This window comes from Idiotropiscis lumnitzeri, chromosome 13 (genome assembly GCF_059441095.1).
Source record: "Idiotropiscis lumnitzeri isolate Australia: NSW breed Sydney's pygmy pipehorse chromosome 13, RoL_Ilum_1.0, whole genome shotgun sequence".
In the NCBI taxonomy this organism is placed as follows: domain Eukaryota; kingdom Metazoa; phylum Chordata; class Actinopteri; order Syngnathiformes; family Syngnathidae; genus Idiotropiscis; species Idiotropiscis lumnitzeri.
In genome coordinates, this window is record NC_142403.1 from 20,318,858 (window position 1) to 20,337,171 (window position 18,314).

Below are 18,314 nucleotides of genomic sequence, written 5' to 3' on the forward strand. Positions count from 1 at the left end.
TTAAAGTAAACGTTGCTCAAGAGTGTACCTTTTTTTTTTTTTTTTTTTTCCTTTTGTTTACCGTCACGGACGCAGCCGCCTAATGCAATCTTCAGGGCAGGAGTTCGAGTCCCAGTGAGCGACCAAGCCATTCGGACACGACGGCGTGACGTCATGTCCATCCCCCAACCGAGAGCGCGCGCGTTCGGGGATACGCCACGGGGTCGCGCACATGCGCACTGGCTGGCTGCGATGGTGTGGACGTCCACACAGTGAAAGAGAGAGAGAGAGGGAGAGAGGGGTGAGAGAAGAGGAAAGCGAGCAGAGATTGGCGCCACAAGGAGAGAGAGGACCATGCTGGATTGACTGCAGACAAGCAACCGCAATCAATGGCTCGGCTTTGAAATCGTTCACAATTTATCGGCAAGGAAAGGAGAGGAGCGAGGAGAGGAGTGCGACCGGAGAGAGCGCGTGTGCGTGCGTGCGTGTGCGTGCGTGCGCCCGTCCGAGCGGGGTGGAATTAAAGATCCCCCCCCTCTTTATTTCCTCCCCCAAACATGGAGCTTACAATGGAGAACATCGGTAACCTGCACGGCGTGGCTCACACGCACCAAAGCGGGGACCTGATGAACTCCCCCCACCACGCGCGGCAGCCGTCGGCGGCGTCGCACCGGAACTTGGTGTCGTCCCACGGCCGCTCGGCCATGGTGTCCAGCATGGCCTCCATCCTGGAGGGCGCAGGCGACTACCGCGCCGACCACGCGCTTTCCGGGCCCTTGCACCCGGCCATGAGCATGTCGTGCGACTCGGGAGGGATGAGCCTGAGCAGCACCTACACCACCCTGACGCCGCTGCAACACCTGCCGCCCATTTCCACCGTGTCGGAGAAGTTCCACCATCCGCACGCGCACGCGCACGCGCACGCCCACCACCACCACCCGGCGCACCAGCGGCTGGCGGCGGGCAACGTGAGCGGCAGCTTCACGCTCATGCGGGACGACCGCAGCCTCGCCTCCATGAGCAACCTGTACGGCCACTACCCGAAGGACATGTCCGGCATGGGCCAGTCGCTCTCCCCGCTCTCCAACGGCCTCGGACCCTTGCACGGCTCCCAACAGTCCCTCGGCGCCTACGGCCCCGCGGCTCACCTCTCCAACGACAAGATGCTCTCCGCGGGCGGATTCGACTCCCACGCCGCCATGCTGTCCAGGGGCGAGGAGCACCTGGCGCGGGGGCTGGGCGGCCACGGCGCCGGCCTCATGACGTCCCTCAACGGCCTCCACCACCACAGCCACCCGCACTCGCAGGCCAACGGCTCCATGTTGTCAGAGCGGGAGCGGCAGGCGGTGGTGGGGGGCGCGCAGGGGGGCGGCTCCGGCCAGGTGGAGGAGATCAACACCAAGGAGGTGGCGCAGCGAATAACGGCCGAGCTCAAGCGCTACAGCATCCCGCAGGCCATCTTCGCCCAGAGGATCTTGTGCCGCTCGCAGGGCACCCTGTCCGACCTGCTGCGGAACCCTAAACCGTGGAGTAAACTCAAGTCTGGCCGCGAGACCTTCCGGAGGATGTGGAAGTGGCTCCAGGAGCCCGAATTCCAGCGGATGTCGGCGCTGAGGCTTGCAGGTGAGTGACGAGGCGGCCCCACTTCAATTGCGGCGGTGGCGGTGGCGGCGGCGGCGGCTCCCCAACCGGATCAATCCAAAGTCAATGTGGCGAGACTGTCGATGGCAGTCGAACGGACACGACGACGAGTTATTAGTCGATGCTATCGAGTCAAACTTGGTTGGAGAGTTAAATGTTGGCCTTCTCTTTGATTGATGCCGCCGTAAACAGGCCGGGGAGGGAGGTTGGTGGCAATCACGTGATTTGCGCTATTTTACGCACAAGACGCATTTATTTCATTCTTTACATTTCCCAAACGCGCAATTCAGTCGTCATAAATTGGACTGCAAACAAACTTGGTTCTGCCCCAAACCACCATCAAATAAATGCCTCTTTGCAAACAATGATGGCCTAGAAGAGATGAAGAAGGGGGGGGGGGGGGGCTGGGAGGGGGTGCATGACCTCCCGTGGATCAATACTTCAGGTCCAGGCGTCCCCTTTCAGAGTGGCGCTCAGATAAATGATCGATTTGGATCAAGGCAGACAAAAACAGATGCGCGCATTCTCTTCAAAATCAAGGAGCCGTTTTGCAAGAAAAAAAAAAAAAAAAAAAACCTTCTCACCCTCCCCGGTCGTTGTTTGTTTTTTGGCGCACAAAACGGGCACCTCCATCATTCTCGTCGATGAAGAGGACTTAAATAAAAACACTCGAGCTGAGCTTAAAAGCTCCCATCGACGCCTCTTTGCTGTAAAAAAACCCGCTAGACGTCAATCAGCTCCCCCCTTTTTTTTGTGCGTCGTATTTCAAGGCAACACTTCAATTAAGGCAGGCTATAGTGGCATATTTTAGTTCCAGTCGATGCCTTATTGAAAAGCACTTAATTGGCATGTAAATTGTTCCTCGGCGCTTTTTTTTTCCGGCCGGGGTTTCTGGTAAATAAAGATTTAAACGCCGCCCCGCAATTGTCTCTTTAAGTGCCACCAGTTAAAGCTAATTGGGCTGTGCGGGCTTTTATATCTTCAACACTCTGTATCGGGATAAAAGCCGCCGATATCCGTCGAGGGGGTGAAGACAAGGTGGTGCTGAGGTGTGTGTAAATCTATTACCTTGCACGAAAGGGCAAATAAAAAGTTTGAATGCGTTTGTATTACGCAAAACGCGTCCTTTCGTCAACACAGGCTCGGTTTTGCGAATTGTGAACAAACGAGATCCAAAAATGGCGCTCAAAGGGACAACATGACGAATGGCCTGCATGCAAATATGCGGGAGAATTATTTTACTGATTGCATTTAAAATGACCATTATCCCGGGTGCACGTGTGCGCGCGCGTGTGTGAGCGAGAGAGAAGGGAGGGGGCGAGGGGGGTGCACTATGCTGAAAGTGAGGCTCGCTGGGCCACATCAATCAATAACTTCAAATTACTATTCCAAATTCATCACAGTCGCACAAATCAATGCAAGCTGCCCTGCTTAGCTAATGCGAAAATGCCACTGTCTGTACATGCATGCGCACACACGCACACACACGCGCGGATGCTGTGTGCGCAGACGTGGCCCGTTTTAGGGGGACTGTGCATGCCCTTCACGCCTAATGGGGCAAACACCCAGAGGCTCAAATGCATCCCAAAAAAATATATATAAAATAAAAATTCATAAATTAAGGCCCATTTTTTCTATCTAATCCACAAATGAATAGCAATTTTGATGTAAACAAGACCCGGCCGGCACCGAGGAGACGTTTAAAGACGACATTAACGGCGAAAACAATTCGTCTTTTGCATCTGTGTTGAATTCCACACTCCATCTCAATGTATTTGGTGGGATCAATACGAGCCGGATCGATAAGGATAGCCAGTGCATCTATCAATTATCCCGCCTCAGCACTCTCTCCCATTGGTCTCTGCAGGAGAATGAGAGGGGTGTATTGTAAATGTGGAGGGGGGTGTGGGTGTAGTAAAAAAAAAAAAGACAGCTGCTATTAAAAAAAAAAAAAAAAAAAAAAAAGCAATTTCTCTGTTCGTGCTGTCACAGTGTTTCATTTCTTTTATGTGTGGCGTTTGTTCCAAATGTGTCTTTTTATGGCTCGCCTTTAACTTAGATTTTCAGGAAATATCACCAGCAGTGTCATTTATTTTAAAAAGATGTTTGCAGTAAAGAAAGATCGCGACGTACAATTGCCTCGAGGCGTTATATCTCAATGGTGGGGCAATTTTAAAAACTCATAAAACCACAATGGTCAGAATATATCATTGCATCACTTTTTTAAAAATAAATACATTGAGACTATTTGGCAAAATGTCTAAAGAGTTCCTGCGGAGTCAAAACGCACGGCTACAGAAGTCGACTTCCTAAATGGGAAATGACCTCCATTTGTTCAAAATCACAATTGGGGCCAAAATAAGATAAGATAAGATAAGATGTCCTTTATTAGTCCCACAATGGGGAAATAGCAAACATTCGTTCATACGTTGCATCATTTTTTATACATTTAGTAGATTTAGGAGAGGAAGATTATCTTGGAAGTCTCAAACAGGACGACACACAGTCAACTTCCTAAATTTAGGGTTGAGGAACAAAAATGGCAAATAAAATGTAAAAACAATAAATTCAACCCACAAACGTTCAAACCTTCGCTACTTTGGGGAAGCAAACAAAATTGCTGTCCTTTAGTTCTTCGGTCATATTATATAAAATAGAGTGGATATAAAAAGTCTGCACACCCTGGCTCAAATGTTTAGCTCAAGACAAATAATTCCTAATCTTTTTCCCTCATGTATAAAACCCAAAGAAGTGAGCAACTCAAGCCAATGAAAAAATCTTTCCATGATATGAAATTAAAATAAACTTAGAAAAAATAAAAAGCAGTAAGTGGCAGTTTTCAAAATTAACCAATCTCATTCAAACTCGCGTTAAATGCAAGTCAGCGCACGTCTGCTGACTGAGCTCTGAGGTTCTAGTCGGCTTTTTCGGACAGATTTTTTTCGATCTAGCAGAAGCGTGAATCTTTTGTGCCGACACAGACTGTCTGTTGTTTGGAACAATACAATACATATATTATATTTCCTGTTTTCTTTTAAGATCACACAACCCTGGTAGGGGTGTGCAGACTTTTTATAACCAATGTATCAGATGTGTGGGCCACTGGAATGCAAATAATCATTTGTTCATTTTTTTTTTCTCCATACATTTCTATACAAAATGTCCGAAGCTGTTCTGCATCTTTATTCCACACACAGCCGTATTATTGCATCCGTTTAATTTCCCTGTTGCATTATTTTAATTCCTCTACGCTACACACACATTCTTGGCAGTAAACCTTGAAAAAAAATAAATAAATAAAAAGCACAGTTGGCTCATTTGCATATGAACTGCCAAGGCACGTTCCAGGGTGCATAGGTCACGACCCACTGGACACAAAAAAAAAGGATGGAAGGAGGGGCGGTGGGCATTATTTCGGAGAAGAATGAGGGGTCGTTATTCAATGGACTCCACGTCGGCACACTTGTGCGCGCACACACACACACACACACACCGGCAATTAAAAGTCGCCGGGAAGTGTTGCACTTATGTGATCTATTAAAAGCGTTACAGTCTAGTAACTTGATTTTACGACCTATTAGAAAGCTTGTCGTTTGAGTCGGTGATGCTGTCCGTGGTGCTGAAGCACGCGGGCCACAAACCTCAAGCGCCCTCCTGCGTTTTTGCCCTTCCGTTTGAGGACGGTTCAAGGAGGTGAACTCTCGCTGCCTCAACACATGCTTAATCGCATTCTTGTAGGCCCTAAACACAATTATTTCATCCAACAGCTCCCAGCCATGGATCAATAGCACAATCCACTCCGGTGTCGATCACAACGTGGATCTGAGTACACCCAAACTGAGACGATCACAAAATATACAATCGGCACGTCTTCTTTGGGAGCTCATAAGGCACGGGTTACAATTGCATATAAGGTGTTAATGTAATATGATTGATGCAAAAAAAAAAACAATAAAATTATATATATATATATATACGCAAATAAATCTGAATGTAAGCTGGCGAGATGATCGATTGCTCTCCTTTAATAATTGATGGCGGTGGGGAGACACGGGAGTAAACAAACCTCATCGTTGGTTAGCCGCTCACGCCGACGTGTGATGTAAGTAGCGAGAGAGACGCCTGACGGACAAGCGTTCAAAGTCTCTTGCGGGAGAGCTGGGGCGCTCCTTTTACCGCAGGTCAAAGCCCCAAGGCTGTTTTTTCACGTCACGTGACCACCTGGGTGATGCATTCGGACTCCAAATGGACAAACTGGTGCAACAATACCAATGATGCAACGAACACGCCGTTTCACTTTTGAGAGAAGCGACGGCGGTCGCTAGGGGTGACCCAAGTTGTACAAAATGATGTGCCAGACAACCAAAAGAATAGTGTGACGGCATTTTAATGCATTCCCAATTAAAACCGAATCAAGGAAATGCTTTGGGCTCTGATCTTATGTTTGGAAAAATGGTAACGGTGCAAAAATCTTACAATGGAGTCTCAAAATGAGCTAAAGGAGGGTCGCTAAATCGAGTTCCAAAGTGGCGCATTTTAGTGAGTCACGAATAGGAGTGTGCGTTTTTTTGTAGAAAAGTCATTTTGGTTGATATACGGGTGTCAATCCGAGTCGAGAACGATGCAATCGAAGTGGAACGATTCGATTTGGTTCGATTCAGTCAGATTATGATTTGATTCAACAAGTTTCTTGTTCCACAAACGCGATTGTCAGTTCGGTAGATTAGAGGGCGCCATTTTTTTTTTTCAGGAATCCTTTGGGATTCCCTCGGGATGGGAGTCAACTTTACATTTAGTCACAGGATCGGGAGCGTACAGGATAAAAAGTTGAAGGGGGCAGAATCATCCAGTCAAAAAAAAAAAAACTGGGAGAGCAAAACGGGAGTCGGAGTGCTTATCACCGGGATGGGAGACATTTTTTTTTTTTTTGCTATCGTCAGAGATTGGATTTTTTTTCTGTGGTGGTGAGATGGGACGGCAGTGAAAATCCAAATTCCCCATCGATGTGCTTTGGCACCGAATCTCTCAGCATCGCCTAAACTTCTGATCCAAGAATCAACCTTGTTGGAATTGCTTGATTCACGATTGAGGTGAATCTATTTCAGTTTACAAATTCTTTGAGATTCCAGCCGTCGCTCGTACAATTTTTGGTCTTGAGTTGTGAGCCAGAATTTGAATTTCATGCGCCGAATGGGCTCAGGAAACTTCATAACAAGGAGCATTTTGGCAGATAGTGTGGTGTTCGGACCTTTGAGGCAACAACATTTTTTTTTTAAAACAAAAAAGGTGCAGCAACTCATGGAGCCCAACAATACAACTTGCACACATATATTCTTTATCCTCTGTAGAAAAACAACCAATTTACTGAGCAGTTGTGACCGTCATCAACATGAATTTAGTGTTAGTTTGTACGAAAAACAATTTTTTCGTGCAAAACGACCACAAAAATGGGCTTGTTTGCATTAAAGTCAAATTCAGTCCCAAATGGACGGTCTAAAATATTACAACGACAGCAATTTTAAGGACGTAAATAAAAGAAACAGAAAAAAACAACTTTATTCTTTAACGTCACGGCTAAAAGTGAACTTCCGGTTACGTATCGGAAAAACTTTTTGGGAAGCGGGTTTGTCCGCATCTGTTGAATGTATTTCGAAAAACTTTAAAATTCAAGCAATTTGTAAAATAACGAAATCAAGTAATCCAATTAACTGGAGAAAGATAAGTAAAATTTAAGATAAGTGTGGCGACTCTGGTCCTAAAGATACATTGCGTTTGTTTATTGACGTGGACTGCAAATGACGGACGAGGACTTCGAATTGGGCAAAGCGAGTCCATTTCTTTTTCTTTTCTTTTTTTTTTTTAATATTGGAGACATTTTGTGCCGCTCTCTCATTTCACAAGAGCAATTTGACACAATGAAAGAGATGAATTCATTGAAGATGAAGACTTTGCGAGAGAGGCGCACTCGATTCTTTCTCAGGAGCTGTCAACAGACGTTTTATAACATCAGCTATTTTTTTCCTTCCCCCCCAAACTGTTTTTCATGTTTAAATGTAAAAACAATATGTACAATATTGCCATGGATATTAAGGACAATTTTTTGTAGTGTGCCATTTCTCTTATTTCCCTTTAAAGCGTGAGGAACAGAACGTGTGTGAAATTCGAGTTTTGACTTGAGCTGACGTCGCCATTCTTATTTTATGCGTACAAGGTAACGCGGACGTGCACGCGTGGGCTTCCTGCACGTGCACGCTCCCTCGGTGCGGATGCGAGCAAGCTTGTGAGTGGCTCTTGCGGCCACACATTGTTAGTTAGAAGGCCGATGTGGCCAGCCCTGAATATGGATCGATTTCCATTCCACGACCTCTGCTTTCCATCCCTGGAGCCGAGAGACCCCCCCCCCCCCCCACACACACACACATTCCCCTTACTCCCACCCACCCACCAATATCACGCAGGCACCATTTCTACATTTACCGCACCGGCCGTTCATAACGCAGCAGTGTCAGGACGTGACGCCAAACAAAATTACCCCCCCCCCCACACCCCCTCCTTCCAAAGTTCACGAGCATTTAACTTCTTCGTTATGCATCCCACGCTGCTCTTAAGGGGTCGTGCGTATTATTCAAAACTAATGCGATTCTAATAGAAAGTCAAATTGGTGCGCAGCCGAGTTGCACGCGCTCGCTCCCACGTGCTCGCTCCAATTGGCTCGCGTGCACGGACCATTTACAAATGCAACGGAGGAGGTCTGCACTCTGTACAGTCTCCCATACCGTCTCTTTTATTTCACATGATCAATTCCGACGCCCCCCCCTCCCTCTCTCACCGAAGCGGATCGATAGGAGAGAATGACCTTTAAATCAAATTGCTGCCAGAGTCGACTGAATGCACGCGGATAGCATCAGAAGGGTTAATGCCTGCACACGCGCACGCGCACTTATTTCCCAGGCAAATAAATATACACAAAAGGAGACCAGATAACTCATTATTCAATCTGGTTATTCGTCCTTGTGGCGCATGTGTGTGTGTGTGTGTTCGGGGGGCAAAAAAAATGAACACAAAAAAAACCAAACAAATGGTGCCTTTTGACCCAGGGCTCCCAATCAGCATCTCAGTCCAAAGAACGCGCATGCATGCAGGAAAAGGTAAGTGGGGGTTGTGCAATTGAAGTGCGCAATGGGGGTTCTGTTTCGCAAGTCTGCGATAGCGCCGAATCCATCAGCTGAGTCTAAACAAATGATAACTATGTGAAAATGCAAAATGTTTGCGTCGACGCGTCCAGTTTTGCGGCTGCACCCCAAAAACGGAACAAAAGTCGAGGAGATTTGGCGCAAGAAAACTACATTGCGTGACATATCACGGACAAAACTTCCTAAAAACGGGGGGAAAAAATAAAAAAAATATTAATATATAATTGTGTTTATTATTGTGTCACTTGAGTGCAGTGACAACGAATGCACGTAAATAAGGCAACCAAAATATTAGAAATAGCTCGTCATAATAATCACATCATTGTTCTTTTTTTTTTTTTTAATCCAGCACTTGTAATTTGGATGTCGCGAGATGTCCCTTCTGTTGTGGCCGGTGTGTGTGTTGTCTGCTTATCTGGCACACTGACAGGCCACATCGGTTATTAAATGGCCGATAATGGCTTGCCTAATAGAACAAGAGGATCCGATCCAATTGAACAGTGCCAGTTTTCGAAAGAAAATTTAATCTGGTATTAAGTGTGGAAATCTCCATAGAATTTTTTACGTCAGTGCGCGTGCATGATCTCGCGCGCGTGCATGTACGCGTGTGTTTAATTTCACTTCCACATGTTGTCACACGTAAAACAACACAAATTGGGTCCAAACAATCAAGAAATCATATTTCTCAATACAATCATAGAAATAGTTGACATTTAGCTCGCTTATACTACAAATGAAAAAAAAAACATTTTGAAGCCATTTTGCTTGAAATTAAATTGAAAATTAGCAATTTGGACTTTACCCTTATATTATTTGTTAGGTCCACGCAATTACAAGCTTCTTAAAAATAAAAAAATAAAAAAAACAGAACGACACGCACGCACGCACGCAAGCAAGCAACAAAAAGAGCAAAACGTGTGAAATCAATTGATAAACAAATTGATGTGCGCGCTCACACACTCTGCATGACATGTTCTTCAAATGGAACAAGTAACCAGAGCTTTTGTTCTTCCTTTTCCCGTCTGCTTTATGATAATCGATTTATTTAGTTGACTCAGTCACTTCTTGCCCGCGACAAAAAAAAAATGTCATTATCATTGGTGTTCATTTAAACATTTCTGCACATTCTGAATATTATTAAAAAAATAGACGGATTTTCGTCTAAATATTTTTAAAAACGTGTATGTTTTTCTATTTTAATACAAATAGAAACCAAGTGAAAACCAGCAAGCGTTTGACAAATTTATGATGGCGCTTCCATGCAATTCTACATTTATCCCGTTTCTAATAAACGGAACATAATTTCTTTTGACAATTTTCCAATTTAAACAGAAAAATATTGAGCAAATTTGGTGCAAATAGCAAACGTTTCCAGCAACTCCGAGAAAATTCACGTGCTCATTCATTTACGGAAGAACTTCGAACCACATCTTCCATCGTTCACATTCAATGACCATTTGGTTGAAATTCTCAATGTGCACACGCGCGCACGCGCGCTTCAACGAGACCGTTGATCACGAGGAGCTGCTTTAAGAAATGAAGTGGACGAAATCAATGTTTAATCTCACATAAGACGGGGAGTTGGAAACGAATGCCTGCAAGATGTGCAATTAAAGCGGCGCTAATAATCATAATCATCGCGCTTCTTAAAAATGAGACTCCCTCCAAACGCTCGAGTGCATTTAATTACACGCGCGCCGATTGCGCTGCTCATTATAGTGCACGCACCACAGGGCTGCTAATAAAGCAGAAAGAACATATAGGACACCCATCGCACTTTCCCCCTTCCCATCACACACAAACACACACACACACCTGAAAGCTGATTCTAATATTCCGGCGACCTTATTTAGCGAAGGGGGTGCATGGAGGAGTTGGAGGAGTTGGAGGAGTTGGAGGAGTTGGAGGAGTAATGCCTTGCAGGAGGGCCAAGCAACAAATTGTGTCCCGTTATCAGTGCATTAACGCCAATTCGCACTCATTACACGCGGCCGCTATTGAGCTGCGAGGATTTTTCTTGGCCCGCCTTTTTGGCCTGCAGCCTGTCTGACACACACACGCGCACACACACGCGCTTACACACACACACTCTTGTTCGCGCTTCTCTTTCGTACATACGCGCGCGCACGTAACTCTACTTGGGCAAACGGCATCCCATGCACGCGGAATTGACAAGGCAAAACTTGCAGCGAGCTTTTCAAATGAAGAAGAAGAGAAAAACACAAGTAGGCTTCAGGCTGGTATAGATAAATACGAAAAAACACGCAGATGTGAAGGGGTTCCGCGGAAAACGGGGGAGCGCTAAAAACAAAACAAAGTGATCAAGTGAATTTGCCCGAACTGTTGAAATGTGGGTTAGGGTGTCTCGAGATACGAGTTGAATTCATTCCATGACCATGCACGCTTGTATCACAAATTATCTTTGATCATTGAAATAAATGGGAGAGCAAATAATACATTCAAGCACCCCCCCCCCAAAAAAAACCACTACAATATAAGAGTGAGGGTCCACTGATTCAGGGGAATAGAAACTATAGACTGGCCAAAAGAAAAAAAATCTGCATATAATTGGCAACTCATTGTGAATGCATTTCATTTCTTTTAACAAAAGTATATTTTTTAAACCCCAAAAATTCTTTAAAACGTGGATAAAAGTGTTTTCCACATAAAACAGGTGTTGGAATCCTTAATAAATAAATTTTAAAAAATCGAAAAACAACAAAAAAAAATCTCCAATTACGTATATTTATTGATTTATTCAAAAAAATAACAGTGTTGTACTGTATAAAAACAATACTTTATGCTAAACACAACTGTAGGTAATGTTTTGTCTTTACGTCTATATTCTGCGTGGGGTTTATTGCCGTCGATTAGCGCCACCAACTGGTAATGTCCGAACTGCAAGGACAGCAACGTCCATCGACGGCAATGCATGTTGTGAAGTTTGCTGCCGCCTAGCGGTGGGGCTCTGAAGCGTGCACATATCTTTGTATTGCGTGGTCTCGATATTCTCCAAGTGTGCTACCGGGACTCCGTCAAGTGGTATGCAAAAGAATCTTTGACTCAAGACAGTTCTGTTGTTAGATAGATGACGTCATAGTGCACATGCGCAGTATGGCTTGTTGACAGATTTGGTTCCATACATATTGGGTAACAGGGGTATTAAAAAGAATCGGCCCGTAAATAAAGTTCAGTTGTATTTAAGTTCAATTCATTTGAATTTCATATTTTACAACTGTTATTTTTAAACATTTCGTCTGGTGCATTTTTTTTCTACCGGAAACATAAAGATATTGTTTCGCAGATATCTTGCAGTGTTAATGTACCACAACCTAATAATCGCATTTTACAATTATGACATTTCAGAAATTAAACTGGTACTTTTGCGTAAAAAGTTTGAGCGATGACAAGGATGTACTTGTTGGCAGTTTTTTCGTTCCATATGCGATGATTTTCTACCATTTCCTGGGCTCTCTGGCTCATCATGAATCTCCACCCACTCCTCCTCCGGGCCATAATTAATTGGACCAAGTGAATTTCACACACGAATTATTCACGAATCCATCGATCGATTATTGAACAACCATGTGCCTTTCTCTTAACCTCGCTCGGTTTGTCGCTGGGAAGAGGAATATGAATGCCATGGCGGCGGTGTGGGGGAGAATAAGGCGAAATTCGAAGCAATATTAGCCGAAATATCATTAGAAGGAGATTCCTGCAAGACTCATTTCCCCGAGCATGATGTCGTGTCGTATTCAGCAAAAACATGTCGCCCGAGGGAGACGCCGCCGTTTCTGACAAGCCCCCCCCCCCCCCCCGGTGCCGAGTGAGCAGCGGGGAGCTTTGCAACACCGCAAATGCGCGCTCTCGTCCCGGCTGCCTCTTTGTGTACATCCGCCCCCTCTGCTTCGGTGGTGCCCACTGGAGCTCTAAAAGCTGCAATGATCGATTGCACCCCCCCCCTCCCCCCGCCCCCTTTTCTACGCCGAGCTTGGTTCAGTAATCAGCGCCCCCTTCCTCAGTGGATCGATCGATATTGATTAGTAAATCCAGCGCCTGTAGCAAAAGCAGCGCCCCACTGTTGCAAAAGCAGGCCGGGACGAGAGCGACACCGGCCGGATGGAAAGCGAGAGGCAAGCCGTGGACGAGCAAGAACGTTGGCACTCGTGAAAAATTCAATACCGGACCAAACAGCACGTGCACACACGGTACAAAAAATGTATTGCATACACATTCGTACACCCCAGTAAAGGTCATTCTCATGAAACAATAAAATGGTGAAATAAATCAATTAAAAAAATCATAATAATACACATTCGGCTTGTTGGCAAGGATTGACATAAAAAAACACACACACATGTTAAAAAAGTTTAAAAATTACTGTGCGTACCTAAATAACATGCAAAAACATTCATATTTAAATGAAAACACAAGACAGGAAATGTAAAAAATATACTGGTTTTCAAAAATGAAAAGAAAATTACACATTACTAAATAATATAAATTTAAGGAAATAGTAAGATGCTACCTCCATGTATTAATGAATCTAATTGTTCCAATATCTCTGAATTGTGTGTGTGGGTGTGTGAATAAAACCAGTTCTGTGTTTTTTTTATTTTTTTGGGCGGGGGTGCGGTTTTCAGAATCGCATGGCGGGTAGGATTACATTTTGGCCCACAAACCACAGGTTACCCACCCTTTATTTGTATTTTGGAAAAGCAAAAATTGTTTGTTTTTTTCAAATATATTCGACAATTTTCCTCCGGTGAGCCAATGTGCTCTTGCATGCAAATACTTTGGACATACTGTGCATATTGTAAATAATTGTGTGTGTTTGCGTGCATACCTGATCTGCTCGGTTGGAGCAAAGCGGTCCTCGCATCAACTCAAAACTGCTTCTACCAAAACAGAAGATGAGAAGCGTGATCGACATTGATCATATTGGCAGTGCATGAATGATATTGAGAGCAGGGAAACTCTAAAAAAAAAAAAATAAATAATCAAGGATGATCACACATTTTTGGAATCTCATACAACTATTTGAAAATATAAAAAGGTGAAAAGTGCATCAATTTACCTTTTTTTCTGTCCATAGAAAATGGAGGTTTGGTTCCCAATCGTCACTTGGCAAGACTTTTTGTGAAGCGTGAACAATTGTTTACTTGTCATCATCAAATGCAGCACTTTGGAGGGACACCATTAAAAAATCTTGCAGATACTAATCACTAAGTGGCGCAAACACAACACTGCTCACGCCCAAAAGAACATGGTAGCTAGAATTTCTATAGGTGCAAGCGGGGCGTTGGGCAAGGTGGAGATGAATTAGGAAGCGTTAAAAAAGTAGTCAGTGTTTGCACAAAACCTTCAGGATTCCGTACAAAAAAAAAAATCTAAATCTCCGTTGAGGGATTCTGGATCGCGGTGCCACTATTGAGTAGATTTCTTTTGTACAGTTAATAACCATTTGGGTCTAACGATATTGGGTGCGCTGTAATTCCACTTTTGACCACTAGATGGCAGCACACTTATTCCATTTGAGAGGGTGTAAATTGGAGCTAACTTAGCACAGCCTGTTTGATTATTAATTTGAATTTTTCGATTGTTATCCGCTCCATCCGGCGATTGCGGTGCTCCTCCTTTTCAACTCGTTCCACAGATTTTCGATGGGGTTGAGGTCGGGGGACTGAGATGGGTTCTGGGAGAAGCTTGGTTCTGTCTGGTGAAACAATTTTCAGTATGAGAGTTAACCATGCAGGGCTGTCAATAGTTTGTGGGGAAATTTATTTATATTGAATTTTTGCGGTACATTATCGTGTTTGTGCAACATTTTTGTGTCATTCATTGTTCACTTTTTGCCGGTGTGGATCTGGAATGTGACACCAGCGATGGAGGCGGGGTTTAAGAACTTTGCATTTGAACAGGACTCTTGAGGTGAAAAGAGTGGAAATTGCTGCGTCATGAGGGTTCAGGGGGTACCTAATGAAGTGGTCCGTGAGGGTGTGTGTACAATAGGGTCCATAAAAATACATGTCGGCGATGTCGATGTGAAACGTGAATATGACGGATGAGCCGGCGTGCCGGTTAGACGTCTGGAGTAAACAGATTGGACCGCAATGGCTGATCAATGGGCTCGGTTCCACTGTAATTAGACACACAGCGCCACTGCTTGACTCCAGCCAGTTCAGCACAATCACAACCCCCCCCCCCCACCCCTCGCCTCGACCCCCCCTCCCCACCACACACACACACACCATCCAGCCTGTGTACAAGTTGAACAAATTCCATCTTTCCATGCACCAGGATGCTGCGCGAGGGAAATCGAAGGCGACGTTCACACAATGGCGGCAGCAGCAGGTGGAGACCACACGTGGAAGCCATTTTTTTTTCTTTCATTCTTTGCCCCTCGCTCCAATTTTGCCTTCCGTTTTCGCCGGGACAGCAGGGAAGCCGATCTCGGACGCGCAGCCCGTTGAGGCGGCCTTCGATCCCTCCGTCGGTGGGGGACTGCAGAGGTGGTGGCGCCTTAACATTCCCGCTCACCACTCGGACACCTGTCTGCCCCCCCCACTTCCCACAATGCAGCACTCTATTAACTATTAATCCCCGGCTTCTCTGCTTTCTGCTCCGACTCGGGAGCATTCGTTTTGAAATGTGCTCCGTGTACGGGAAGAGGAGCCAGTCTCAAGTGTTTGTGTTTAGGGGGGGGGGGCAAGGTTGGGTTATAAATACCCTCTCAGAGCCCAATCGAGTGGGCTCCAGTGGGCTCCGTTTGAAGTAGCAGACTGTAGACCCGCTCGGGGTGGGTAGCGGGGGATAGTCTGACCTCAGTCCCAGCAGAGAGACCCCCCCCCCCCTCCCATCACCCCCCCCCTCCATTCCACCGCCGGTTCCTACAGCAAAGTCGGTCAATATCTTGCTTTTTCTCCCGCGTTGGCCAGCCCCTCTTTGCCCCCCCCTCCCTCTCCTCGTCTCTCCTTGGCTGGAAAACACACTTAATCTCCTCCGTCCACTTTCTCCACCATCTTTTTCTTGGCCCTCAGTTTGAAGCACAAAATGCTTACTTTTGTGCAACGCTCGCCTCACTCGGGTCCCCCGTGGTGACACAAACTGCATTAATATTGAATCAAACAGTAGCAGCAGGAGTCTCGCCCCCCCCCTCACCGCCACAGGCCGGCTCCCTGTCTGCACTCGGCAGGATGGAAGAAATATTCCCACTGGGCGGGGCACATGGATTTGCTTGAAATCAACTTTTAAAGGCGCTGAGAGCAGAGCTGAAGAAGCTCTTCTCGCCGGTGGATGAACAACAAGTTTGGGATGCGATTCGAATCCACGATTTAGTGGACTATACACGTTCTCGGGCCTTTTTGTCGAGAAGTAGAAGTCATCCATACATTCAACAGTGTCGTATTTATGTCGAATGATTTGCTGGAGTTGCTTTTTTTCAGGGTGGATTCATAATAAAACGGACGGAGATTTTTTTTCTTTTTTTAGGCGCAAATTAATGCATACGCCTCCACTAATATTTGAGCAAGTTTCACCTTCGATGGCGTACGATAAATCAAGTTCAATATTTGACCACTCTTCTTGGCAGAACGGGTCGAGTTCATTGGAAGGTTTCGGTTTTCTGTCACGGACAAACGTTTCATTTCGCAGCGTCTTCAGCACAAAGGCGTTTGTTCGCCTTTATTTTTCACTAAAGACGTCAAAGATCCGTTTTATTTTCACTCGGGTGGTACCGAATGACTTAAGTACGTCGGTCGACTCGATCCGAGCGTTCCGATAACCCGATTTTGTATACTTACCTGGCTTTCTGTTTTTCGCCCTCTCTGCCTCCCACTTTCACCCCCATCCCTCCCACTGCTGCCATCCACGCCAAGCCTGCAAGCGCAAAGAACAGGAGCAACACAAAGACCGCAACACCGCGCCCAAGAAGCAGCGGCTGGTCTTCACCGACCTGCAGCGGCGCACGCTCATCGCCATTTTCAAGGAGAACAAGCGGCCATCCAAGGAAATGCAGATCACCATCTCCCAGCAGCTCGGCTTGGAGCTCAGCACCGTCAGCAACTTCTTCATGAACGCGCGGCGCCGCTGCGTGGACCGCTGGCACGACGACCACGGCACCAGCCCCGGACAGCCGGGCACCTCCGCCACCACCTTCTCCAAAGCCTGAGAGGAGGCGAGGAGGAGCAGGAGCAGGAGCAGGAGCAGGAGCAGGAGCAGGAGGAGGGCAATCCAGGCCTGGGCGAGCAGGAGTAGCAAACTGGCATTGAGAGCCCCCGTCTATGAAACGCCTTCCTGGCCTGGACTGTCCGATTACGTCCTCGGCGCCACAAAAAAACAAAAAAAAATCCTTTGTGCCATGCAATCATGTTTTTGTCGGTCAAAAATGTCAAGCTCTAAATGGGGGCGAAAAAGGTGAGGTCAGGTCCACTCGGTTTTACTCACACAAGGACAATCATTGATTCGGAGTCTTTTGTTTTTTGGGAAGGAAATCATCCTGAGGGCATCAAAGTAAAGCGACACCAAAGATTTTTTTTTTCCGTTGTCGTTGTTGTTGTTGGACGGTATTGGGCACAACCGACGTAGCCGCTGACCCAGACTTTTTTTTTTTCCTCTCCCGATTCACCACACGTCACCCACTCGACGGAAGAACGGCAATAAATCTGACACAACAGCACATGGCCTTACGACCCGGGTCCGACAACGCACACGCAAGGCCGTCATCCTCCCCCACCTCTCATCACTCGGCTAAAGGTATTCCCCGTTGGCCGGCCATCTCGCAAAGCAGCTCCGCCTGATCACACAGCCAACTAATGAATTGGAAAAAAAAAAAGAATTGAATCGATGCAGCCAGAGCGAGCGGGGCCTCGACCTCTCCCTCAAGGTGAAAATTAAGATGCTCGGCGGCAGGTCTTCCAGGCCCAGGTCTATTTTTTATTTTATTTTTTTTTGCACAGATGTTGGAGGGCCTGCCATTATAAAGCCTGAGCCCAGAATTCTTTGACCACAACCGGGGGGGGGGGAGAGGCCTGGCGACACGTCTGAGACAAGCTCTTTGTTCCGTTCGGAGGTTTTTTTTTCTGTCCTCCTCTAATCGATATGCCGTAAGCAAGAAAAAACACGCTCGGGCATCCGTTGGGTTTCTATAAGGGAGAGCAAAAGGAGCACCCAGCGGAGACGGCGACACAAAAGGCCTCGTGTAACGGCAGCACACCTCGTCGGCGCAGATTTGGCAGAGCCACAGTGCGCCCTGCCGGCCAAAGCCAAAGACGAGAGAGGCGCAACACGTTGATCAATAAGCCGTCATTACCCGTTTGTTGCTCTTCATCCAAAGCCGGAAAAAGGAGGGGGGCGCTTCAAACCCAAACGGAAAATTGCAGGGATCAAGCGAAGACACGCAGAGCAAAAAAGTTGGAACGCTTTACAAATAAAAAGGAAAATGGAGGGAAAGGTACAACACACAAAAGGAGGTGCAGCGGCGGTTTACGATTTATTTTGGGT

General features: G+C 46.2%; 1 protein-coding gene across 1 annotated transcript; it reads left to right on the top strand.

Annotated features, from left to right (window-relative positions):
* Positions 1-332: 332 nt before the first annotated feature.
* onecut3a (one cut homeobox 3a) lies at positions 333-17,153 on the top strand. Its single transcript, XM_088313916.1, has 2 exons — positions 333-1,602; positions 16,691-17,153. The coding sequence occupies exons 1-2, from the start codon at positions 537-539 to the stop codon at positions 16,981-16,983; spliced, it is 1,359 nt and encodes a 452-aa protein (XP_088170042.1). The 5' UTR covers positions 333-536; the 3' UTR covers positions 16,984-17,153.
* The last annotated feature ends 1,161 nt before the right edge of the window (positions 17,154-18,314 follow it).

Bases quoted from the DNA above. Each gene is read 5' to 3' on its own strand.
- onecut3a (XM_088313916.1), top strand. From the start codon at position 537: ATGGAGCTTACAATGGAGAACATCGGTAACCTGCACGGCGTGGCTCAC. The intron at 1,603-16,690 runs GTGAGTGACGAG...ATCCACGCCAAG, and splicing joins GTCGGCGCTGAGGCTTGCAG to CCTGCAAGCGCAAAGAACAG.